This window comes from Aricia agestis, chromosome 12 (genome assembly GCF_905147365.1).
Source record: "Aricia agestis chromosome 12, ilAriAges1.1, whole genome shotgun sequence".
Lineage (NCBI taxonomy): Eukaryota > Metazoa > Arthropoda > Insecta > Lepidoptera > Lycaenidae > Aricia > Aricia agestis.
The window spans coordinates 4,956,771-4,983,438 of NC_056417.1; the positions used below are offsets into that span (position 1 = coordinate 4,956,771).

Sequence of the window (26,668 nt, forward strand, 5' to 3'; positions counted from 1 at the left end):
TACTTTTGGTCTTGGAAAAACATCATGTTTCCAAAGGAGATTTGCAAGAATATTCGTATTTTACGCGATTTTTGCATTCCACGTGAGTGAAGCCGCGGGCAAAAGCTAGTAAATAACAAAATTGAGGTCAAGTCACAACTCATATGCTATAATAGCTAGGTGACTAACTTGTTATCTTATCTAAAAGATAAGACTTTATCTACGGCAAAATTCATTTCGTTGATATCATCAACGGAAGACAGCGTTTTGTTATTGTTATCTGTAGTGTTCTTATATTTAGTGATCCGTATATTAAATTAAACAAACATGGCTAGAAATAGATCTTTATTATTTTATTTTGCAGTGTTACTGGGTAAGTAACTAATTTGCAGAAGTATATATATTTTTAATCAATGTAGGTATCCAATACATTGATTAAAATATACCTACTAAGTATATTAGTTTCTTGACATTCAATTAATTATTGTTTGAACCTGTGATAATAACAAATCCAAATTTTGTATTTAATGTACTTATTATATTTTACTACGAACAAGTTGGCTGTCGACTGTCGCCTCACGACTTTCGTGTCTCGCCACTTAGCCTGGGAAAATTAAGGAATTCAGACCGAATAATTCGTGTAGTTTTGAATGTTGGTACAGTTGTGCCTAAAGGTGTCCAAATGAATTTATTCTTTTTAAATATCTTCAGGAAGAATGAGACTATTACCACTACGTTTTTATTTTATCGTAAGCATCTTTGAAATTTATTTTATGGTCGGTCGATTGGCGGGGTACGGGGCATTAATTTTTTTGTAATTTTTAAGGGTCATATTTTTTATTTATTAGTAAACTTAGAAAAAATCGAACGTAACGTAACGTAAAGCTTTAACAGATCATAATATTGTATAAAATCATTTGTCTAAACGTATTGTCCAGGGAGTAAATTAGGGAATACGTTTGTATGGAAAAACAGTGCGAGCGTACCCTTTTAATACTCTATATTTTCTAAAGTGGGTGCCTGCAGATTACAGATACAATTTCAAATTCGCCGACTATCGTACAAACCTCAGAAATAGATCAAGATAGAAGCGCCATATTGTCGCTCCAATTTGTATGAACACGAGCGTGTCACTTTTTTCATACCTACTGAGAGCGCTTTAGTGATGGGAATACCCGTACGCGCGGAATCGATTCGAAATTCGCTCTTGTGACGTCACAGTAGGTATGAAAAAAATGTCACGCTCATGTTCATACAAATTGGAGCGACATGGCGTTTCTATCTTGATCTATTTCTGTGGTTTGTACGATAGTCGGCCAACTTGAAATTGTAAGTCTGCGGGTAGACTAATGATCGTAAGTAAAAATATTTGAATATAATTTATAGGAGATTTAATAATAAATAATTATTAATGTAGAAGTCACTAAAGAGATAGGTATTATAAATAATTTTCGAGTCACAAGCAAAAACCTTGAAAAAGAGACTTTTCCCTTCTCCCCCACCGCCGGCTCTTGTCCCACCCTCGGGGACTTTTAGTATATTCATCTGGACACCTTTAGGAACAACTACCAACTTTCAAAACTACACGAATTTCGGTCCGATCGTCGATTTTGAAACTAATTTTCTTATGGTGCCTTCTCACGGCACGTATTATCGCAAGCCACGCCGCACCCGCTCGAGCCACGTGCCGTGTGAAGCTGTGGCGCGGCGCGGCTCGTGCAGGCGCGTCCCGATTCGATTAAAGTCGGTAACTTCAAAGGCGCGGCTTGAGCAAACGAGCGAGCACGAGCCACCCCTTCTCACGGCGCGTGATATCACAAGCCGCGCCACGCCGACAAAAATTCAAGTAAAATTAAACTTTATTGACACCATAATAGATATCATTTTGCTCTAAATCACTTCGTTAAATAAGTAAATTTAAATGAAATGCAACCTTATTTACTAGGCAACTAGGTTGCATTTCAATCTTTGCCGCTAATTTTATTAAATTAAGTGTAATTCATTTATTTGATAACAGATGCCGCTGCTTGGCGGCTACATCGCGCTATAGCTAGCACGAAGATTTTTATTATAGGTGATTAACTAATATGAAACTCTTTTCACCTACACTCATTCTTGGTGTTGTAATATTATCACGCCAGAGGGATTTTAGAATTTAGTCCCAGGGTGGGATACCCTGGGGGCTGAGGCCTGGGACTAAATTCCGATACTGGTGGTCCTATACTGGTAGTCTTTAAATACTGGTGAGTTCATTCCTGAGTTTTACAGTGCATGGCAGGATGTTACGCAAAAAATGTACGGTGGAAGACTGCCACTTACCAAGGTGATGAGGATTGATGATGGTATGTTTTTCGCGTGGAATCATGACGAAAGCTTGCAGGATGTACGATTCCGAACATTAATAATTACTCAAAAGCTTCGCAGTTCCCCGTGATGCTATACTACTTTTATATTCACAATATTAATAATTACTAGCTGTTTGACCGAGCTTTGCTCGCTATCCGATGAAAATGACATTTTCTAGAAATTATTCCTAGCTAGCTAGATCGATTTATCGCCCCCGAAACCCCCTATATACTAACTTTCATGAAAATCGTTGGAGCCAATTCCGAGATTCCAATTAATAATAATAATATCTATGGACGCTTCACACCACGTCAGTCTGGCCCCATGCTAAGTTGAAAACTTTTTTGTTCCGTCGGCGGGATTTGAACCCGCGACCCCCGGCTTGAGCTACCAACGCGCTCACCACTGAGCCACAGAGGTCGTCATTATATATACCATTTTGCTCTAAGTCACTATATATATATATATATATATATATATATATATATATATATATATATATATGGAAATATATATATATATATATAATAAGAATTGCTCGTTTAAAGATATAAGATTATGTTTCCACAATCCACTCGTACTGGTGGAAGAATGACGCTTCTGTTCGAGCACAACACGAAATTTATCTGTACTGGGACTAAAATCGCTCTGGAATGATAATTCTACAATATCAAGAGTGAGTGTGATTTGTGAATGGAAATAATTTCATACTAGTTAATCACCTTATACCTATAACAAATATCTTCGTGCTAGCTATAGCGCGATGTAGCCGCCAAGCAGCGGCATCTGTTATCAAAATAAAGGAATTCAACTTAATGTTTTTTTAACTTAAAATTAGCGGCATAGATTAAAATGCAACCTAGTTGCCTAGTGAATAAAATTGCATTTCATTAAAATATACTTATTTAACTGTGCTCGCCTGTGGCTCGTGCTCACTCGTAATAGCTGGCTCGGCGCGGCGCGGCTTGTGATATCACACGCCGTGAGAAGCCAGCTTTCTCTCAAGTCTTGATTGGTGTTAAGTGTTGACCGTTTGCATTGCAACTTAAGTCACCAATCACCATTCATCAGTCACCACCCATTAAATGAACAATTTACTGACTATACTGTGCCAATTCCACTGGCCACTGCTGTTATATTTTTATAATATTATTTGATATTATGATTTCAGTCATTCTGAGCACCCTCACACAAGAGACTGAAGCAAGGAGAAAAATTCTTCGTGGTAGACGAGTTATGACCCGCACATACTACCGTAAGTGCAATTTAATGTTACAGAAATTTCGTATTTGCCAATGATATTCTACTTATACAGATATGTTACGTCCATACTATTTTCCGGCCTAAATCTCTTCCGAACAATTTTCTAATTCAAAATTGCAAACATTGACAAATTTGACAGATAAGTGAAACAAAAGATATGAAAAACCATTTACATAAAAGAGACAGTTCGATTCTTAAACGTCGAATCGTATCGCTGTCTCTTTCTTCGTCTGAGCTATGACGAAAATTCGATTTTTTCTAGATTGTTCAAAAATAATTGAAAATGTAAATAATCGAGGTATTTATTCCAATCAAGACATGTGGTAAGTATGCAGATACGTTATGTCTCGGGAAAGGACAGAGAGTTCCCGCTTCTTCTTCCCTTCCCGCGCTTCCCGCAGAGTGCTCTTAAGAGGAGTCCACACCGCCGTTTTTCCATACAAACGTTGTCCCCTGTTTCCTCCCTGGATAATGCCGGTAGAGTTATGATTTTTTTCTTGAATATCTATGGCCACTTAATAGTGGCATGCTAATCATGTCCCTATGTTTTCTTTTTTTCATTATTTTATTATTAAAAAAGATAAGAACGTCCAAAAACCCAAAAAATTGGCCAGACTTTCCACTGTGTTCAAACACCCAGAAAACTAAACTGGCTAAAATTTACAAAAAAAATAAAACATAGGAACACAGCTCCAGCCTTGCTTTAATTCATAATGAAAAAATTACTTAAATCGGTTAAGTTTTGGAGAAGGAATCAGCGGACAACGAATCGAAGATTTTCTGTTCTTTTATTGGAACTTTTGTCGTGTTGTCTCTATCGCGCTCTACGGTGGGAGACTTGAGATTGGTGAGACAGCAATACATTTTCAAATACCTATTTTTAATTTGTCTCGCCCCTGGTGTGTCCTCTTAAGTATTGCGAACACATTTGGGCACTATAAAATTAATAATAATAATAATATCTATGGACGCTTCACACCACGTCAGTCTGGCCCCGTGCTAAGTACCTAAAAGACTTGTGTTACAGGTACCAGACAACGGAAATATACTTAATACTTTTATACTATACATATCTTTAAGATTTTTATTATATCATACACATATTTAATATACATCCAGACCCAGGGAATATTGAAAACTTTTTTGTTCCGTCGGTGGGATTCGAACCCGCGACCCCCGGCTTGAGCTACCAACGCGCTCACCACTGAGCCACATAGGTCGTCAATTACTCCTACTTAACTGGCTTTTTTAATGTTTTCATTGAAACCAGAGTGCTCTTGTGTATTTTAACGTGGGAGAGCCATGTTTCGGCGCGAATGGGCCGGCTCGACCGGAGAAATACCACGTCCTCACAGAAAACCGGCGTGAAACAGCGCTTGCGCTGTGTTTCGCCGAGTGAGTGAGTTTACTGGAGGCCCAATCCCCTACCCTATTTCCTTCCCTACCCTCCCCTATTCCCTCCCCTTCCCATCCCTACCCTCCCCTATTACCCTATTCCCTCTTAAAAGGCCGGCAACGCACCCGCAGCTCTTCTGATGCTGCGATTGTCCATGGGCGACGGAAGTTGCTTTCCATCAGGTGACCCGTTTGCTCGTTTGCCCCCTTATTTCATAAAAAAAATTAAAAAAATTGCGCACACATTTGGGCACTATAAAATTACTCCTGCGTAACTGGCCTGGTTTCATTGAAACCAGAGTGCTCTTGTGTATTGCGCACACACTTGGGCACTATAAAATTACTCCTTAACTGGCCTGGTTTTATTGAAACCGGCCACGGCCACCGAAACTAGTGTGGGAGTTTTTTATTTATTATAATATTCTTTTTCCAGTTTCCAGCATTGGACATTGGGCATAATTATTAAAATACTCGTTAGTCTAATTAAATTATTAATCTAATTGCAAACTAAAATTAGAATACATTTTATACATATTATTATTAATCAACTTACGAGTTACGGGTAATTTCAGATGCACAATTACTTCATCAATCTGATTAATTTGTAATCTGATTAAAATTACTAATTTATTTTTGCCCAAATCTGCACGTGACAAACTAATTATTTCTACATTAACTAAATTTAATCAAAATCGGTTCAGCAGCTTAAACGCAAAATAAAGTTTATTGCCTGAAAACCGAACATTTTTCATGATAAAAAATATTATCCCATGTCCTTCTCCAAAACCTTACGTAATATCTATGTCGTAGGATTATTTGATAAATCGAATTTTCGCGAAAATTCTAGGGATTTTTCGAAAACACGGATAATTAGATAATGGTGATAACATTTTTCCATTATCCCAAAAAATTAGGTTTTTTGGGAAAACGCGAGTTGCCTTAGTAACATTGCACATTCTTAACGCTGATTGGCTTGATTTTTGCTTACTGGCCAACTCTTATTCTTATTGGTTACTATCTTTTTCTATGTATCTTTGAGGTAATACACCATAGAATTATAAAGGACATAACCTCAGAATTAGTTTCTGGTTCTGTTAAACTTTCAGCACTAATACACATGTATCAGTCATTAATTGTAAATTTACAGACACACTTTTAGATAACTTTTCGCACTTATTTTCAAGTCCAACTGCAATTTTAAACACATTAAATACCAAAAACTGCTAGCTGGCTTACAAAAACAACCACAAACAAAACAACGCGTGACAATGAACTGACATTTAAATCGTCAAGTCTTCAACCAATCAGAGAAGATGTTGTTGTGAGGCGCTTAAACCGACCAATCAGTGAGTTTTTTCGATAATAACTAACGATTGGTTTCGCAATCGTACTAAGGCGACTCGCATTTTCGGGAAAACACTAACTTTTTTCAGTAAGATTGAAAAATGTAATTAACATTGTCTAATTATCCGTGTTTTCACGAAAACCCTAGAAGAAAATAAAAAATTCGATTTATCAAATCATCCTACGACATCTACATGTACTCAATTTCGATATCATAAGCCAAATTCATTTTTGTTGACTACGCGGGAACCGTCCATTTTCCGGGACAAAAAGTATCTAATGTCATTTTAATTGATTCAAAGTATCTGCATACAAAAATTTATCAAAATCAGTTCAGCGGTTTAAGTGCAAATCATTTTAGAAACATAGTACATAAATACTATATACAAAACCTCACTAATAAGAGAAATATAATAAGATAAAAGGATAAATAATTATAAGTAGTATTAGTATTGTAGATAAATTATAACTTGAAAGACTGTATAAAATTTGTACGCCACCCAACGGCAAAATAAGAGAGCTTGATCACATAACTTTAACATCATATTGTACCTTATTTCAGCAAATAAATGATTTCTATTTCTATTTCTAAGCATTAACCATTTTTGTACTCTAGAATATGCTACAGTGGGTTTTAAAAAAAATGGATTTCACTGTCGTAAACCTTAAAAGGCCCATTCACGGCAGGACTGCACGGCAGTTCTGCAGTGAATGGGCCTCTTCCTACTAATATTATAAAGGCGAAAGTTTGTTTGCATGTATGGATGTGTGGATGTGTGGATGTTTGTTACTCTTTCACGCAAAAACTACTGAACGGATTTTAATGAAACTTTACAATAATATAGCTTATACATCAGAATAACACATAGGCTACAATTTTAACCGACTTTCAAAATGGGGGAGGTGTTATGTTCATTTTCTTATATTCAACGATTACTCCGCCGTTTATTAACCGATTTTCAAAATTTTTCTTTTGGTATATAGGGTATCATCCCAATTTGGTATGATATTCACAAAAGTGGTAATCTGATGAAGGATCCATAAGTAATCGAGGGAACTCCTCAAAACTTATAGGGAAACATGTGGTGACTTCGGTTTCGTGAGAAGTATTCTAAGCATATGCTACCAACAACTAAGATTTGCACCGAGATATACCTGGTATACCGTGGTTCGGAAGGTGCTGAGAGAACTCCTGATTCTTTATAGATACAAGTTTGGGAGTTTCGGCGTTGTTTTAAGAACAGAAAGCATATGCTACTATGCAAATTATATTCATCATCATCACTACCATATTATACCATTTCATAGTCTTTTAGATCGAGACTCCAGTTTGTCAAGCGATAATTAAAAAAATCTATACCTACCTAATATTATAAACCTGAAGAGTATGTTTGCTTGAACGCGTCAATCTCAGGAACTACAGGTCCGATTTTTAAAAACTTATCTCAGTGTTAGATAGATAATTTATCGAGTAAGACTATAGGCTATATTATATTATCACGCTAAGACTAATACGACCGAAGAAACTCAGGTAAATGTGGGAAAAACGGGGGAAATATTTTTTATGGGAAAATGTACGGTTTCTGTAAAATTCCTAATTTACGCGGGCGAAGCCGCGCGGGACATCTAGTTATGTTATAAAGAACAAAACTGCATTATTAACTCAAAACCCGATTTTATGTGGAATGGAACACCAATGCTAAACAGCAGTCAATTGTTCTGTGAAATATCTAATTTACGCGAGCGAAGCCGCGCAGAACGTCTAGTTAATAATAATTATTAATTATTTATTAACGTCGAAGGGAATAATAATGACAAAATAAAACATCGAATAATGACTACTTTTATTTTGTTTCAGATGGAAACGCAGTGCCGGCTTGGGCAATAAGTTTGATGGCAGGTATAGGAATGTTAATAGTTGGAGGTATTTTGTACGTAGTGATGAGAAAAATCGTTCTATCAGCGGAGACTGGATATCTCAATACATATCAACCAGCCATGCGAAACGAAGTTTGAATTACAAAACTATATAAAATTTTAAGTTTTACTGTACAGTCATTTTGGGTAACTTTGAATTGCAGTTTAACTTTGAACAATACAATAATGTATTGTTCAAAGCTAGGTACCCACAATAAGCATATTAAAATGTTGTTAGTTATTATTTTATATATTTTTTTTATCTGGAATATTTTAACAATGTATTGTAAAGTGTAAGTTTGTTTTTTATTTATTAAATTATTATTTTTATTTAACTGCACATGCACATTATTGAATTTGTAGGTATTTGAAAAAGCGTAATTTTAATTGTTTTATTAAAATAAAATAAAAATTTCTACACTAAATTTTTAGTTCTGCTTTGAAACCTACGAATTTTTAAACATAAAGTTAATTAGCCGTGTTCGTACACATTTTGTCGAAAGTGGCAAATCTAGATAATCTTCATATCACGTACAATGCCTATGTTGACACAGTATTAAGGCACAGTTATATAGCAATATTAGTGTCATAATGCTATACTGTGATTAAGGTATGGAGTGATATTTTGGGGGAACTCCACAGATAATGAACGTGTGTTTAGGGCACAAAAAAGATGCGTACGATCCATGTGCAACCTAAAACAATCAGATAGTTGTCAGTCATATTTCAAAGACCTAAAGATATTAACGTTACCGTGTTTGTATATATATGAGTCTTTAGTATTCCTTATGAAAATTAATATACATTTATATGAAAAATTCAGTACCACACTTCACAAACGGAAATTAAAAATGCCACTATCAAAAACTACAAAATTTAACAAAAGTACGTAGGTATGTAATGATGCCGAAACTTTACAATAAATTATCCAATGAAATTATAGAAATTGACGATTTAAATAAATTTAAGATAAAATTAAAATCATTCCTAATCAAAAAAAGTTTTTACACAGTTAAAGAGTATTTAAATGAAATTCAATGATAATGAATAAAGTATTGTCCTGTAATGTTCAATTCCATTTCAATCTATTCCAATTTGTATGTTAATTAATATCAATGTTACATATTTACTTGAGAATCAATGAATATTTAAATATTTTGGCTGTTAATTTAGTGAATTTAGAGGATCCTATTTATTATAATATTTGCATGCCATTAAAACGGCAAAACATGTTCTGTTTTCGCAAACTTGTAACATCTTCTTATCACGTTTTGTGCAATTAAAGATATTGAATTGAATTGAATTGAATTGAATTGAATCTTTGATTTTTCAACTACGCATGCGTGGCTTTTTTGTGTGTCAGTGTGAGTGTCATATTCTAAAATACCATCAATTTCTGTCAGATTTTAGAAAATCTGACAGGTATTTTAGAACATGACATTCACACTGACACAAATTTATAACCTTGCGCATGCGCAATGTGCATTGAAAAACGAAATGAACATGACTAATTATGTTACATGGTCATGTGGGTCAAGTGTGCGCAGTGCGTCTAAAGAGACCCATCACGGCAGGACTGCACGGCAGTCCTGCCGTGAATTCAGGGCCTTTTTAGTGTGCGCATTGTAAATATCTCGAAAAACATATGACGCTAAGGCCTAAGGAACGGCAACCCCCATCTTCAATAACCCACAGGACTCCCTGCACGCGCGCCATTTTGGATTGACAGATAAATGAAGATTTTTGCATAAATGACGAAATAGAAAAACGATTCAGAAAATAATGAGGCATTTTCTTATTTTTTTAATTTGATTGTCAAACAGTTTCCATTTTAGTAACTAGATGGCGCATGGGTAGACAACTATCGGTAATACCCATTGAGGTACTATAGACTGGAGAGAGCCTTATATCGGTGTATAAGCGTCAAAAGCGTGTAATGTTATGTCCTACTTACTAGGACATAACAAAGGAGTCGGTCTGCATATTTCATGTGATAAAAGTGTTAATAAAGGTTTTTAGTGAATATTTAATGCTATATAGATTTGTTGAGTTTTGTGGTTCCGCTAAATAATAAACCATAAGAATGGTCAAAGAATGCCTCAAACACGTGGATTTAACATTAAATAAGTTTTGAACGTTTTTTGGGCTTTTCAATCGGTATTTTTGTAAGCTAAAAAGATAATTTATAAGTTTATTAACCCCTTATTCGTGCTATGTAAGCCATTAGTGCTAAAAATATCACATCAATTAATAATTTGGCTATAAAAATTGCATAGCTTTTTACGTGACGTGTTTACGGATTCTCATCACTTGAACTATAGTTAATCGATATCAGGAACTAATTGACTTTCTTTCCTGTATCATAATGTGCTTCGAAATAATCGACAAATAGAAATATTCAAGAAAATAAACGCACACTACTTGTATGAAAATAAGCACAAAATGGCCACGCGATGACGGGCTACTACATCTATACTTACTTAATCTATGGTAATACCAGGCAATACCATCAATTATTGCTACAAAAGTGGGCAAAATAATAAAACTTAATACATTTCAATTTGAAAAAGACACGATGATATTCCAATGAATAGGATAATAAAGTTATTATATCGATGTTTTAGTTAAAACTCACGGAAGAAATAGCCCTATTTATCGATATTTACACCAAATGTCACAGGAACAATCACAGGAATTATAAATTTTGGTTTTGACAACATCTTACCTGCACTTTTGCACGAAAACGGATATTTAATGGCCAATATTTTACCAATGATGAGCATCGTAAACCCAAGTAACACAATTTGGGAAAAAAATAATAAAAACCACACCAACAATAAATAGTAGAAGAAGTTTCAAAGTAACATGGCCGCCAAAACTGTTACGTAGTATATGACATTCTCTTTGGCCAAAACTCTTTCATTAGTTTTCAGTTTGACAAGTTTTTATTATGTCAGCGTGTTCCGAAACTATTACCAGTATACTGCTCTAATCGGTTAGGCCAATGATCGCTTAGGTTTAAGCATAAACTTGTATATTATAAGTTTACGGCCATTCCCAATATTTGATCTATCTCTGGTTTTGCCCTACTAGAGATAGGAATAGCTCATAATAATTGACATAAAATGGGTCTAATGTCTAATGTGAGCTATTCCTATCTCTAGTAGGGCAAAACCAGAGATAGATCAAATATTGGGAATGGCCGTTATGGCTTTAAGATATATATTTGATTTATGTCACACTTGACAGTACACTGATATTTTTTGGAAACGCAACCCATATGTAGTCAGTGATGCCAACCTGCAGATAATTTCAGATCGGTGAGGAACCAATAGAAAATCTAGAAGTGTTTTTCCTTACGCCATCTAGTTAAGATTGTTAAAATAAAATTAAAAAATATAAATGAAAATCCCTCATTAGTCATTACGGTATATTTTAATACAAGAATATATTATATTGTATTACTTCACACTGGCCAATGGCCATGGTTCTAGAGCCGAAGTGCCATAATAAGAAAAAAAAAGTGTCAACTGTCGTTACTCGTCTAGCTGTCTGCTGTCACCAGTCTGTCATTAGAATTGACAATACTGGTTCTAACCACAGAGTACTTTACTATATACTGGAATAGAGACCTCACTCTCTTTATTTTGTGGAAACCGCAATAAAGCGCCATCTGTAACTTTATAACAGTCTAGTACCGTCGTAAAGTTACAGATGGCGCTTTGTTGCGGTAAAATGGATTGATTATAGTATTACCATAGGTAAGTACCTAAATATTTATAGAATATTAGATGTACATTTAAAATTAAAATAAAACAACAGAATTTTATAAATATTATTTATTACAAGAACATTATTTTATTTCAAAACATTTTAAAGGAACAGAACACTTACAAAGTACCTACAAAGAGTCCTATCTCAGTTCTTGCACAGGAGCACAGACTAAGAAGAGATACTACGTATCACAGGAGCAATCTCACAGCACTTACAATTTACAAACACACAAACCGGAGGAACGGAGACTCTACTCGACGGACATATGCACAGAAACAAACAATTTTCTCCGTAATTCGTAAGCCGCAAGAAAAAAGCCTAGACCACAGTGTAGACGCATATCTATGACTGATAGCACCACACTCTTCTTCTTCTTTTTAATAATGTCTCCTTGGTGAGTTGCCAATATCAGAGTGAGTGGCAAAGACTCTGTGCTGAAGAAGGTCTAATGCTTAAACAAGTGTACGGTGTACTACTTTTATAAAATGAGTCTGTTGAGAGAACCTAAAACAACACAAACATTTAGGGTTAGTAACTACTAACTAATTACAATTTTATTTTATTAGTTTCAATAAATGTACATAACACTTTAAGAAAATATGACGTATTTATAGATTTAAAATTGATAGGACGGGGAATGGTTGCGGGGAGAAATTCATATAGGGAACAATGGTTATTAGGACAAGAGAAAAATATATGATCCAAGGTACCTTCGTGTAACCCACACTCACAAAGGGAACTATCCCTTACCCTAATTTTTGCAAGAAAGACAGGTGAGCAACAATGTCCGAGCCTAAAGAGCGCTACTCACACACCTGCCGTAGGGGCAAACTAGGGTGCATGGCGGTTGTGGTGATATCGGGAGTATCTCTACACACTTGCCTGCCGTGCAGTGTTTCCGTGAAGCTGAGCTGAGCACACGTTTTGAGAATGGCACCCGTATTATCGACCAATCAAAAGATTGGAGTAGCCTTGGTGCTTTCTGTGGTGCTATCTCAAAAAAAAGGAAAAGGAGATACTGGGTGAAGAAATGGCTACTGAAAAGAAGTGAGTTATGGCACATGAATATTATAAAAGAACGGGAAGTAGATGACTTCAATAACTTTTGATGGATTTTGACTCTTTTGAAGAGCTTCTTGCAATGGTGGCACCATTTATAGAAAAAAAAATACATTGATGCGGAATGCCGTAAGCGCTAGAGAACGATTAATTGCTACGCTCCGGTTTTTGGCCAGTGGACAAACCTACGAGGATTTGAAATTTAGTTGTATCATATCACCACAATTATTGATGTCAACAATGATTCCTGAGACTTGTTGAAACTGACTGAGAAATTGCCCCAATTGCGCTACACACGCAGCGACGGCAGGGACGACTTAGGGATCAAGGATGGTCTCGCGACCCTGCCGCCCTGCCGCAGGGCCAATCCTCTAAATTGCCCCTGCATACCTACACACATCACAATTAAGGATGCAATTAAGGGTCATCCCCACTCCTACACCCTAATTTGCCCCTGCGGCAGATGTGTGAGTAGGGCGCTTAACTCGACAAATTGTAGAGCACACTGTTTTACATCCTTCTTTAGCACCACACTTGAAAGCAAAAAGTTTGATTGACTTTGACATCTTTGTTGGGATATTTTTTATCGATGTTACCAGAAGGAAAAATAATATTATAGCTGTTATGTTACAAAAACACAACACAGTACCTTTTATTGAAAATATTTTATTTTAAAATACTATTTTCATAAAAGATTCACAAATTTTTTATATTTACATATGTATTTTAGTTACAAATAACTCAGTAGTGACATCTAGTACAATTTATGATAAAAATCTGACGTGAAAGCTTTACAAGCGCCATCTCTTATTTTGCGACAGAGTTATTAACTATTATTATCCTACCAAATTAAAAAGTAAGCATTTCATACAATAATTGGGTACTTGGCTGGTCTTCTTTATTTTGGAGGTTTAAAATTCTTGTTACCGTGTCAAACATTCTAAGATTGTACACCTGGTTCTAACTTCTAGGCTTTTATCACAGAGTACTTTATTATATAGGTACTGCTTTTATTTTGATGATTTTAAATAATTAATCTGTTCGCAATTAATTTATTATAAAGCGCAAAGTGGTGAAGAAATATATAGTTTAAAAAAAACTATGCTCATACGTGAAAAGTAATTATTATAAGTCAATTTCATTACTACGTTTTTAGAATCTTCGATCATCATTGTTATCTGATAAGTTTGAAAGTAAATAGTAATAATAATGGGTGGGTTTTTTTCTAAAAGTAAGAAACCTGTGAGTCGTATAACTCCACAAGACAAAGCAGTTTTGGAGCTTAAACAACAGAGAGATAAACTGAAACAGTATCAGAAGAAAATTGAAATAAATTTGGAAAGGGATCGCCAATTGGCTAAAAAACTTTTAGCCCAAGACAAACGTGATAAAGCGAAATCGTTATTGAAGAAAAAGAAGTACCAGGAACAACTTTTATTAAATGCAGACATACAGTTGGAAAAAATAGAACAGCTCACCCATGACTTAGAATTCACACAGATAGAGATACAGGTATTTACAAATACATTTCCTATGTTCCTAATAAAAGGTCTTCGATTTGAGCAGGTCAAGAAAAAGAATAGTAGAATAGTAAATACCTTACCACAGTATAAACTACATACACATTTAAGATAGATTCATAATCTATAAAATATATCTTTTACTGGGTGTGGCACATTTGTTTAACAGAATATTATCGAAAATTGTTTATAGGTAACTAAACAATAAAAGTTAATATGATTTTATTAAATTTTCAGGTACTGGATGGACTGAAAACTGGAAATGAAGCACTTAAGAAGGTGCACGCTATATTGAACATTGATGAAATTGAAAAGATATTAGACGAAACTAAGGAAGGAATTGAAAAACAAAGGGAAATAGATGAGCTTATATCTGGGCAATTGACCGAAGAAGACAATGAGGCTATTGAGGCAGAACTAGAAGACATGCTCGATGTGAAAGACCAGTTACCTGAAGTTCCTATGGATGAAATTCCAGAAACCGAAAAGGAAGACATTCCAGAGAGGCCAGAAAGAGTCAAAGCACCAAAAATTGCCCTTGAAGCTTAACTTGAGCATTAATTAATAATAATTGTATAATTGTAATATTGTACATACTAAGCAAATAAATTATCTATTTTTGTTAATTTTAATACAGTTTTAACAACACTACATTTTTAGGGTTCCGTACCCAAAACTATCACTCCCTATCACTAAGACTTCGTTGTCTGTCCGTCTGTCTCCAGGCTGTAACTCAAGAACATTAAAGCTAGAGTTAAAAATTTCACAGAGTATGTTTATGTTAGGTTTATGTATTATCTGTTGCTGCTATAACAACAAATACTAAAAACAAAATAAAATTAATATTTAAGGCGGGCTCCCATACAACAAACATAATTTTTTTGGTCTCTTTTGCTCTATATCAATAATGGCAACAACAGGTTGGTACTTGAATTTTTCTCAAAGTCCTTATTTATAACCAAGACACACACACCAAGCGAGCAGCCTCGGGCGAGGCAAGCTCATTGCTCACCGAGGGTGAGGCGGACGGACGTACACAGAGAGGCAGCCTCACTCGAACAGCCCGAGCCATTGCTCATTTGAGTACAAAAACACGATGGTACCGCACGTACGCACAGCCGTGACAGCTTATGGTTTTATTTTGCTATACACGACTATAAAAAATAGGAGAATCTCATCTGTATGATCGATGATCCTAACAAAGACTCCATTTTTTTAGATCCTTAACAGGAATGTATATTTTGCGGCTGATTTCTATCTAAGAATCTTACCTCATCCCCCGTTAGTGTAATTGGGATCTCTGGCATCCCAAAGCCATTTGCGGCGTACAAACTTATTAATTGTCGACAGGGGCGTCTTTCCCTTAGGTGCAATGTGTGCGGTGCACACGGGCGCCGCGGTCCTAGGGGCGCCGAGCGCCGCTCGCACTCGGCGCGCGCCCGCCACGGTCCACGCTTTATCGACTAAATGACGTAAAAAGAACTACAGTTTGCAAACATTTTTGTGTAATATCCGAAGCTCTTTTTATATTTTTGTAGAATTCCAGCAAAGCATTTCGCGCCATGAGCGGCTCGGCTTTTGCAATATCAATATTATATCAATATCAATCTTTATTTTTCAATGTGAAATGAACCTTATAACACATAAATGAAGATTATATTATTTGGTGTAATAGTGAGTGTCCTATCGCTCGTTTTTTCAAAATAGGTAGTGGGAGGATTTGGATTTAGATACAAAAAAGCTCAGTGTTCTAATTTAGAAAGCAAACTGTGCCATGCTGGCTCTTCGGATGTAGAGAAGTTAGAGCTCTTCAATGAAATCGAATTAATACCGATGTTGTGATGTTTAATAAGCTGCCCCTCTTCCTGCCCCTACCTGGGTACGCTCATGACAATGACTGTAGCCAGTTAGCAGGAATAAGGATAGTCAGTAGCCATACTGGGCATAAGTTGTATTCTGCAGGGGATCATAATTTTTTTTTTTGCATTAATTAGCGATAAGAACAGTGCAACTGAGATCTCAAAACTTAATTTCTAAAAAACACAAAGTCTGCTAGCAATTCAAGTTTACTTTAGCCCTACCCTTGACTATACAATATATAGTTGATAATGTTTTATATACTTTGATCAAAACTTTCAAATCTCTTTGAATAAAGAAAACAAAATCTTTATATTTTATTGTTTAATCTCATCATATCAAATTACAGAACATAATTTATATATTTAGCTTGATATTCTATGTGATTCTAAAAGTTTCAAATCTGTAAAATATAAATTAAGTGCCACCATTGTGTGCATACCTTCCTGAAGTCTTCGCAACAATTTACAAAGAAAATCCCTACGATACACGATTTTAAATCGCGAAACCCTTTACAACCTATAACACATAATATTATCATCGCTATTCTGACCGTTAACATAATATGATATATTTTATTAGTCTTAAGTAATAACTACATAGTACTAAATATAAAGTTACTTTTATATACAATTGTCGTGTAAGCTATAATTAAGTTTACAAGCTTCGAAACCCATGCCGATCAACAAAGAATTCGTAAATGGCAGATGTTATGATTCAAGTGGCTATGGCGTTATATTACTATTACCTACCAAATACAAAGCACGATGGATTTAAAAATAAGAAGACTTAAATTAGACATGTCAAATGTCGCACAAATACGCACTTGCGTCACTTTACGCCGACACGCGACGCAGCGCGGCACTTTTTGATGGCGATAAACAACTTTATTTAACACACACAGAAAACTTTCTATGCGAGTTCAAATTTCGTGCAAGCACCACGTTAACTATTACTAATCTCGCAATAATTCTTATTGTGTGGTAAGTAAAGTTCAAAAATTTTAAACATGCCCCAACATATCGCGTGTCTGTGTGAACTGACCCTCAGAATTGACGTTGCCTTTTTAAGATTCATTTTCCTCTACTCGTCGTTTCTATTGATTAGTAAATTATGCAGCTATTGATATTTGATTAGCAGTTCTATGCAAGTGAATTCCTTAAAAATTAGTAGGCGATATTTCAATCTAATAATAATATACATACTCATTAAAAAAATATATAATAAAAGTGGACAAAACCAAGGCCCGTTATGAATAAAGATGTTTACGATTACGCTAAATGTTACCGCCATCGTCTGAAACATTAAAAAAAAAAAACCATTCGACACATAAAGAGAGTAGCATTTATTACTGTAAGCCCAGGCGCGCACTAACGGCCAGGTCGCGTATTTACAAAGGCTATACCATTTGAGTCACGAGCCAGACTCTAATAGATGAGCTTTTGTTTATGCATATTACTCGACAATACCTATTCTATCTCAGCAAAAAAAATTGACTCAAGTGGATTAGCTTTTTGCCTTGATATTTTCAAAGAAAATGCATGGACAAAACCTAGTACTGTATTATACATATTTACTCAAATAGATAAGCTTTTGTCGATATATTTTCAAACATTACGTACGAACAAAACCTAGTCGAGTAGAGGCTCACCGCCATATTTGTTTATCGTGCCCACGGAGGTAAAAAATATTAATAATATTTTTTTTACGTCCGTGATCGTGCCATACTAAGTATGGCACGATCTGACTGTTACCTACTACGTTTAAATTGTAAAAATACTAAGCTAATCGTAAATTAGATAAAAATGATGGCTAAGGTTCAGAAACCTACCACAATTTTTTGGTGCTCACATATATGTGCTATGCTTATAATACTTATAATATTCATTACTTTTTTTCGTAATTTATTTAAATATTGTGATTATTTGCAAAAAAAACCCACCAAACTGCTAATCTCGCGAGATCTCGAAATTGGCGAGATCTCGCGGTATTGTATTCATAAACTCGCGGGATCTCGCTTGAGCCCCAATCTCGCGAGATTTGCATTCCCTAACTGTGACTGTGCTGCGGCAGCAGCCGGCGATCGTCACAAAACACGCCTCAGAATTACAAAAATTTCAAATATTCAAAACACGCATCAGAATTCCAAAAATTTCAAAGGTTAGTAGCTCCAAAACAGAGGGGTTTCTCAGTGTGGATTTGGTACGGGGGGCGTTTACCCCTTCTCCCCACTCCCCTCTCACCTCCGCTCCCCATAAATCTTGGGGTAGGTTTCCAAACCTTTACCAAAATTATTATACAGGATGTAACAAAAATAGGTGATAATACTTTGGGGTGTGTACGTGTTCCTAGTAGAGAGTTCACTGTGAAAGTAGCAGAGCTGAAAGACCAAATTTTTTTTTAACTTTTGTATGGGGAAACTCGGGATCGTCACTTATTTTTGTTACACACTGTAGACTGCGTTTTGTATTTTACATTAGAGGTACCTAACTACTCTAGAAAAATATTATAGTTTTACATATAGAAACGTATAATTTAACAATAAAATAATAACATCCACCTACATATTTTTAAAGATAACGATGACCTTATTTACCATATCGGTATCAAATTGAATAGTATTTGTAGCTGTAATGTTAGAAAGAATTTAGCTAACAAAGCCTAGGCGATTTCGATCAATTTCTGTACTGTAATAGATTAGGGTTTTGTCAAGTTTTTGTGTAACAAAAGCTAAGCCAGTTCAGTTCACGCTTTCACTCTAATGGTATAGCCTTTGTAAATACGCGGCCAGGTCGCGGCGGCCAATGAAAGTATGGTGTGGCCGCAGGTCGCGCTGCGGCCAGGTGCGCGTCGTCTATGGCGGTTTCATATTAAGGTATCTATCTCGATGGCAGCTAGTGCGCGCCCGGGCTAAGTGTAACGTATACTATTATTCATAAAGAGTTTCAATTTTAAATCAAATTCGCGCCATTATCAAATATCTTGGTTAGATGACATGGATTGTTGGTTGAAAGTGATTATAACACCACTTTCATGGCGGTCCACTAAGCTAAGTATACAGCCACCAGTTACTATACATTTTCCCTTAAAATTAGAATTATCACACCTTTTACTGTACACGAATGGCAAAAACGAGCTTATATTATAGGGGGATAAAAACTAGCATAATTTAATACATAGTCCCATGATTCAAGATTAAAACAAAATATTATGTGCGGCCGCACTGAGCAACATGTGACTTGATCATTAATTACATAGCGAATTAGCCGCACTCAGCGATATTTAAAAAAAAATCACTTGACTTTAATGAAGTGAAAATTTTCACATAAACATTTTCTGTTCATTTATTGATGAGATTCATCAATAAATGACTCTGACGGGGGTCTTTAGTGGTTAGGTTTTGACATAAATTTCTGTCTCCTAAGTAGTTATTTGATGTTTTCATGAAATAAGTACTTAAGTAATTATTTACCTACCCCCTTGCTAATAAATATTCAGGACGCAACTATTAAGGGCCGATTCACACCGAAATGGCAGCGCAGCGGCGAGCATTTTCAGTGTCATACGATTTTAAACTTTATCTTCATTATTGTTATTATACTATGACACTGAAAATGCTCGCCGCTGCGCTGCCATTCCGGTGTGAATCGGCCCTTAGGGGTTGGCTTCCTTTATCTGTCATGTGGTTTTTCCAATGTGCCAGACAAGGAGAGGGTGAGTATTTTTTTATTAGATAGGGGGTAAGTGTGTACGAGTATGATTGTAAGCATCAGTTTACACTTTACACCAAGAGTCAATTTATTTTCTCACTTTTTGCCATCAGATTCTGGTAGACCTATTCGCGGCACTGCATGGCAGTAGTCTAGGTGGCAGCTGACTCAAGCCTTTTGCCGATTTATAAAGAACAATTGACAAAAGTCCTTTTTATGGGTTTCAAAAAATACTTTCCGCTAACATGGGCGTACCCAGGATTTCAGCGCCTGGCTGCCCCCCCCTGCCCCTACCTGGGTACGCCCATGTCCGCTTACGCTCATTTATATTGCTGTCTGTGTATGATAAGTTAGAAAAGTCACGTGCCAACCAGTAGGATATTATGCATAAATGTAATAAATATATTTTTTTAAACAAGGCCGTAACTATTGAGTGAAATAGAACGGCAGTAGTCATTAGTCAGTTCTTATTTAATCGTGCTGTAATTACGGTCTGGTCCCTACTTAAATCATAAATGTAATGAAAACATTTAATAGTTTTAAAAGATCACATTATTTGTCTTTCAGAACTGTCGTTTTTATACAACCATTCCTTTCTGAAAAAAAAAGAAGATAGCCGAGCATCGTCAGCAAAATAGTGGTACTATACAATAATGTACGGTAAGTAAAAAAAATATGTGAATATATGCTGCAATAATTTTACAGACAATAATAAGACAAATTTACACTCTTGCCTTTGTTAGGAATGTAATGCTTGTATTCAAATGTTTTTCGATTTTAGATGCCATATTTAAAAAGTAGTCATACTGTATATTAAAAATAACCTGCCAGTGCGAAAAAATATTTTTATTATCAAAGGTTAAAACTTATAATAAAAACAATAATTTCTAGTAGCTTTCTACAAAATTGCATAATAATATGATGTTGAGTAAAATCTAAAAGTTATTGTGATTATAATTTTTGCTTCAGTGCATTCCATAATCCATTTAGAAAATATAAAAATCATCATTTTAAAACAAAATCAGATGTTTCACTTCGCGGAAATCCATACTATGATACAATTTTTATATTACATAATATTATATTTAGCCATCCTGTGCCTACACTGTAGTGCACAAACGCTCAAAATGTTTTTCCAAAAATCTAGTGGAACTATCACATGTATTACTTCACAACACCTTTGATTTTCATGATATTTTTGCCAATTTATTATGAGGTATAAATAGAAATGCGCGAAACAGTAATTATAGTCGTGTTCGTAATTTTTTTTATTACGCTAATCTTTATTGCGCATGTCAAAATCATGTAATGACATGCATGATGCATCATGCAACACCACAAACAAGTTGTTTATATTTATTATTTAGTTACATGTCAAGTTGCGCTATCATGACATGACATGATTTTGACATGGGCAATAAAAAAATGAGACGAACAAGAATAACACAAGTAAACTTTGCCTTTGGCTTCTTATGAAAAAAAAACCAAAAGCACACAAACTTTATCGTTTTGTAGTTATGAGGGTGACCTACGCTTGACCTTGTTATTTTAGCAGCAGTAAACATGACTCTAATCTTTAATGACAAACTCATTACCGTTTCGCGCACTATCGCCATGGTTGTGAAATGCTTTCTGACTAGCGCGTTACACTTGTGATTTCTAGCGCATGTTCGTCCGTCTCAGTCTCCGACGATTGCGTTTTCACCGGAGATAAACTAAGCTGCGTTGCGAGGAATGTGTTTTTAAGAACCAATAGAAACGCTTCATTTGCCTGACCACATTCAGCGCAACGATCTGACCGAGCGGCGCGCGGCGTACTAGACTGCTTATCAATATAAATCTACACATTGTCAAGCGCCGCGCCCGTCCCGCTACCCCCTGGTTTCGAGACTTCGGCCTTATACCCAACTTATTTAAGCTACTACCGTTTCGCGCATCATCATCATCATGAAATGCTATCTGACTAGCGCTTTAGTCTCCCTGGTGCATGTGTGCTAGTAGTTGACTGTGACTGTGTGATGGGCGATGGCGGCGCCGGAGTGATGGCCGGTCGCGTGGCCGAAGCTGCCCGTACCGACGGTGGACCCGGTCGGAGGTGCTCGGACTTGTGGCTGTGAATATACAAAAGGTTAAATTATTGTATAATATGATAATAAAATATTATAAACATACTACTTCCTAGTTTTTATTATTCGTAGCTACTTCCTGTCTTGTTTTAACAGTTTCATGATATGCTTCTAAGTGCTTCGCAACCATATTATAAGGATAGGTTTTAAATAACGTATGGAGCTTTTGCCTGATTTTTAAAGGTTTAATTATTTGTTAAGACTTAAGATAGAGACTAAGCTACTACCATAACTTAAGTTTTCATCATAACAATAAAATGCAAGTATCAAGATTATCTCTTTTATTAACCGACTTCCAAAAAACGAGGAGGTTATATTATGTTCGGCTGTGGATATTTTTTCTTTTTTAGTTAAAAAAAGAAAAAATATCCACAGCCGAACATGTGCACGTAGATGAAATGAAGCACATACCTGATTTGTGATCTGTTGCATGACTGTGGACGTATTCTGTTGGCTTTGAACAACACTCTCCGTTGATCTACCCTCAGACGGTTCTCTGTGTAGTTAAAACAATAATTGTTGAACAATACAATATAAAATAGTTAGATCTATATAGATAGTTAGGTCTTATTAGATCCTTCGATCAAATAAGAGATCTAAGCTTAAATTAACAACGCAGCTGCTCCTGTGTTGCTTTTGAAAGCTAAAAAAATTGCTTTATATCCTGTCCTTGCTAAAGGCCTTGGTACAACTACCGAGAAAAGTGGCGGCACAGTGCTCTCGGCCAATCAAATTGGCTGAGAACACTGGTTCGCCAGTCTAATCGGTAGGTGTAATCAGGCCAAGCGCAACGATTATATTGCATATTAAAACTCTCGCAAGGTAAGTCCGATGGAAAGGCAGCCTTAGAGCCTCCACAGACCGCAAACTTTTAATCGGCCGATAGTTTAGTTTGACTTGATCGGTATGAAGCTGTATGGCTTATACGTGGGAGAGCCATGCTTCTGCACGAATGGGCCGGCTCGACCAGAGAAATACTACGTTCTCACAGAAAACCGGCGCGAAACAGCGCTTGCGTTGTTTCGCCAAGTGAGTGTATTTACCGGAGGCCCAATTCCCTACTATATTCCCTTCCCTACCCTCCTCTATTCCCTTCCCTTCCCATCCCTACCCTATTACTTTATTCCCTCTTAAAAGGCCGGCAACGCACCTGCAGCTCTTCTGATGCTGCGAGTGTACATGGGCGAAGGAAGTTGCTTTCCATCCATCCAAAGGTGACCCGTTTGCTCGTTTGCCCCCTTATTTCATTAAAAAAAATGGAAGGGAATCATATCACAACGGTACAGAGTCAGCCGATAATAAAGTTTGATGGGCTATAGTCTATACGATTGCCTTCAAACTTAACTATAGGCAAACTGTCGGCCGATGCTAAATCAGTACGACGTTCTTCCACGCGCGACTGGTCCATACACACCGTATATTGTGTTTCCTCTCAACGGGCTCCTCCTTGTCGCAGTCGCCGCAATCCTCGGCCGCCGCCTCACCGGACTCCACGTGCGTGCGCCGGTGCGCCATAAGATTGGCTGGAGTATAACAACATTATTACAAAATTATGTTGTTATACCTACATTATATTATATTATATTAGCGTGTGAGCAAGTCTTTACTTCTTTAGTAGGTAATAAAAGTTTTTTGATGAATAAAGTAACCTGATGAATAAAATATAACGTCTGTAATTTGTAGATATCACAATATGAAATTTTTAACTAGAACTACAGTTAAAGTATTGATCAATGAAAAGCCGAATATTTAATTGTTTACCTATTAGTGATTTGTTAACCCTTTAGCCGCCAAGGTCGGAATAATCCGACAAATATTTTCGTGCCCATTTCGCCAAAGTCTGATATTTACGACCAGTACCACTACTCGGTTAATCTGCCTTTTTTGTTTGATAGCACTGTATCATATTAAAATAATGTTTATACTTGGTAATTAGTTAACGAAGTAATCATTTACAATTGATTACACTTTAGTTTCTTGATTAGAAGACCTAAAAATAATGTCTAAAGTTAAATAAATTACCGAAAATATTCTTAGAAAAGTGTATTGATATCCAACGCCCGAGTCCGAAAAATCCGATAGTAGGGACGGGACATAAGCAATGATTTACTGATACGAAAATCCACATTAATAAAAACATTTCTGTTTTTACTTACTTATTTATTATAAAACAAATAAAGCAATGGTTACCGAACAAACAAACGTGTTTGTTTTACTTAATTTATAATAAATATAGTATAAAAATTTCAGTGATTGAATTGACGATTCCCATCCCTAGCCTGCATGTTTAGAAACGAATGTTGTCAGCACACCCTGCGCCACGGTCGGAAAAAGACGACCGCTTCTGACGTCATAAGCGAGTGCCGCCTTCTAGAGTTTTCCACTAGTGTTGTGCTTATGATGATGCTATCGAATTATATATTTAAACAACTCAATTATTTAATCCGTGGAAACTATGAAATTAATATTACTTATTTGAAATGTAATAATAAATATCGGGAATTATGTCACTTCATTATTCAAGCTGTTTTTATTTAATGTTTTCGCCAGCGTTGTATATTTACTAACAACATTATGGATTCAAATACTAGATATCAGTTATATCATATCAGTTTATTCGGAGCGTGCGAAGTGGGTGGAGGGGGTAAAGAAAGCGATTGCCACGCTGCTTGCCGCGGCAAAAATATGCAACCAAAGGGGTTCAGCTAATAGTCAATCAAACATGTCACATCTTGTTTTAAAATTTTTAGAAATTGGTCTTAATTATTTTTGTATCGTAGACTGCAAAAATAACAGCAGAAATAGGTAGTCAGTACACAAATTTAATGTTTTTCCTAAATCCACTAGGAAATTAGATCAGATATAAATGGATAGCTGCTCTAAAAATGAAAAAGTATGTGATTCGATATAACCTAAAATTGCATTATCAGTCAAGTCAATTTTTTTTGAATTGTATTTTATAAAGATTGTTGAAGAAGAGTGTTGATGAATGATGGATCACCATGGTCTCTCTATCTGGACAAAACTTGAAGTGATAGTTTCATAGAATATTTCATTTAAATCCAAAGTACCTATCAGGTGGAAGAAATAGTGACTCACAAATGACGATAAATCAGATACTACTTCTGGTTTAACTGATCTTTTAGAAGCTGGAGATAGGGCATTGAATGAAAAAGGTTTTTCAAGTTAGCAAGTTTTAGATGAAAGGAGTAAAAAAGTTAAAATTATTATGCCCCCATTTTGAGCAAAATAAAACGAGGACTCTCAAGAGGAAACCGAAAGGACTTATGATATTGCTCGAGTAAGAATCCATAGTGAAAGCAATGATATTCTATGTTACTATTTTAGAAACTCATTGATTAAAAGTGTACCTAACTCAGAAACATGAAGAATTTTTGCAGTGTTTTAGTAAAATTTATAGACTCCGATTTTCTTCAAGAGTATTAATGTTGTAAAAAATAAATAAAAACAAGATTTTAAAAATATTACATTTATTTTTTTCAAGTATAAAGTATTGCTCGTATTTTTGTTACTGATTAAAAACAATAGAGGGTCGATTGGTGTCGCAAATATTTTATTACATTATAACCAGTGTTGCCAGAACTGTATGTTCGAAATCATGCGAAAAATAACATTTTGAGGGGAAAAGTAACATTTCGTATTACTTATATAATATTTTAAATGCCGGGGGGGGGGGGATTCCGTATAATTATTTTACTATTAAAATTATTTATATACTTACCTATTAAAATGAAAATATAATAACATAAGCTCTTATACAAAAAAACACCATTTTTGGCCTATTTTTGCTCTATCATGGTACGGAACCCTTTATGAGCGAGTCAGACTCGTGGGCGGGAGCGCTGCTGATAAAGAAGAACTGTCAAAAATTTGTTTTTGTATGATGGCAGCGTTAGTTGCTTTTTTCGCCACGTTCATTCAAAGCATTGTCAGCTGTAACGACAAAACTCAATAAAAGTAAGTGTGTTTCGTTTTCGCATTTTTGGTTTCAAACATCTTTTTTTTTCAATTACCAAAAGTAACGTAAAAGTAACATCTGTAGTCATGTCACATGAATGTAACATGCAAGGGTCAAAAGTAACGTAAAATGTTACAAAAGTAACATTCTGGCAACGCTGATTACAACACCATTAGTATAACATTACACGTGTTATACTAATGGTGTTTTTTACAAACATTTTTTTAACAATTACTCCGAATAAAAATATTTTTGATTTTGATTTTGATTTTTGACAGATTGTGACATTCCACTAAGGACTTCCCAAACTTATTTTGTCTACTGCCCACTTTGAGAACAAATTATGTTTAGCACCCCCATTGTTTCAATTTAAAATGCATCCGTATGAAATAAATCACC

At 35.6% G+C, this 26,668-nt stretch overlaps 3 protein-coding genes across 9 annotated transcripts in view; 2 read left to right on the top strand and 1 right to left on the bottom strand.

Annotated features, from left to right (window-relative positions):
- The first annotated feature begins 217 nt into the window (after positions 1 to 217).
- LOC121732418 lies at positions 218 to 8,474 on the top strand. Its single transcript, XM_042122285.1, has 3 exons — positions 218 to 352; positions 3,497 to 3,580; positions 8,186 to 8,474. Exons 1-3 carry the CDS (start codon positions 307 to 309, stop codon positions 8,341 to 8,343), a joined length of 288 nt encoding a protein of 95 aa, XP_041978219.1. The 5' UTR covers positions 218 to 306; the 3' UTR covers positions 8,344 to 8,474.
- Positions 8,475 to 14,143: 5,669 nt separating this feature from the next.
- On the top strand, positions 14,144 to 15,205 carry LOC121732332 (charged multivesicular body protein 6-A). The gene is made up of 2 exons (XM_042122187.1): positions 14,144 to 14,589; positions 14,835 to 15,205. The coding sequence occupies exons 1-2, from the start codon at positions 14,287 to 14,289 to the stop codon at positions 15,144 to 15,146; spliced, it is 615 nt and encodes a 204-aa protein (XP_041978121.1). The 5' UTR covers positions 14,144 to 14,286; the 3' UTR covers positions 15,147 to 15,205.
- A 5,855-nt stretch (positions 15,206 to 21,060) lies between these two features.
- LOC121732760 (zinc finger protein 271-like) overlaps positions 21,061 to 26,668 on the bottom strand; it is a 32,322-nt gene continuing 26,714 nt past the window's right edge. For all 7 annotated transcript variants that reach the window (XM_042122721.1, XM_042122722.1, XM_042122723.1 and 4 more), the window contains 3 exons: positions 23,705 to 23,813; positions 22,702 to 22,786; positions 21,061 to 22,275 (listed from right to left, as the gene is read on the bottom strand). In XM_042122721.1, the coding sequence (XP_041978655.1) occupies positions 22,159 to 22,275; positions 22,702 to 22,786; positions 23,705 to 23,813 (311 nt within the window). In that variant the 3' untranslated portion in view covers positions 21,061 to 22,158. The remainder of the gene's footprint in view (positions 22,276 to 22,701; positions 22,787 to 23,704; positions 23,814 to 26,668) is intronic.

Excerpts from the sequence above, each read along its gene's own strand:
- LOC121732418 (XM_042122285.1), top strand. The coding sequence starts at position 307 with ATGGCTAGAAATAGATCTTTATTATTTTATTTTGCAGTGTTACTGG. Across the intron at positions 353-3,496 it reads TTATTTTGCAGTGTTACTGG|TCATTCTGAGCACCCTCACA; the intron begins GTAAGTAACTAA and ends TTATGATTTCAG. Across the intron at positions 3,581-8,185 it reads TATGACCCGCACATACTACC|ATGGAAACGCAGTGCCGGCT; the intron begins GTAAGTGCAATT and ends ATTTTGTTTCAG.
- LOC121732332 (XM_042122187.1), top strand. The coding sequence starts at position 14,287 with ATGGGTGGGTTTTTTTCTAAAAGTAAGAAACCTGTGAGTCGTATAACT. Across the intron at positions 14,590-14,834 it reads TCACACAGATAGAGATACAG|GTACTGGATGGACTGAAAAC; the intron begins GTATTTACAAAT and ends TTAAATTTTCAG.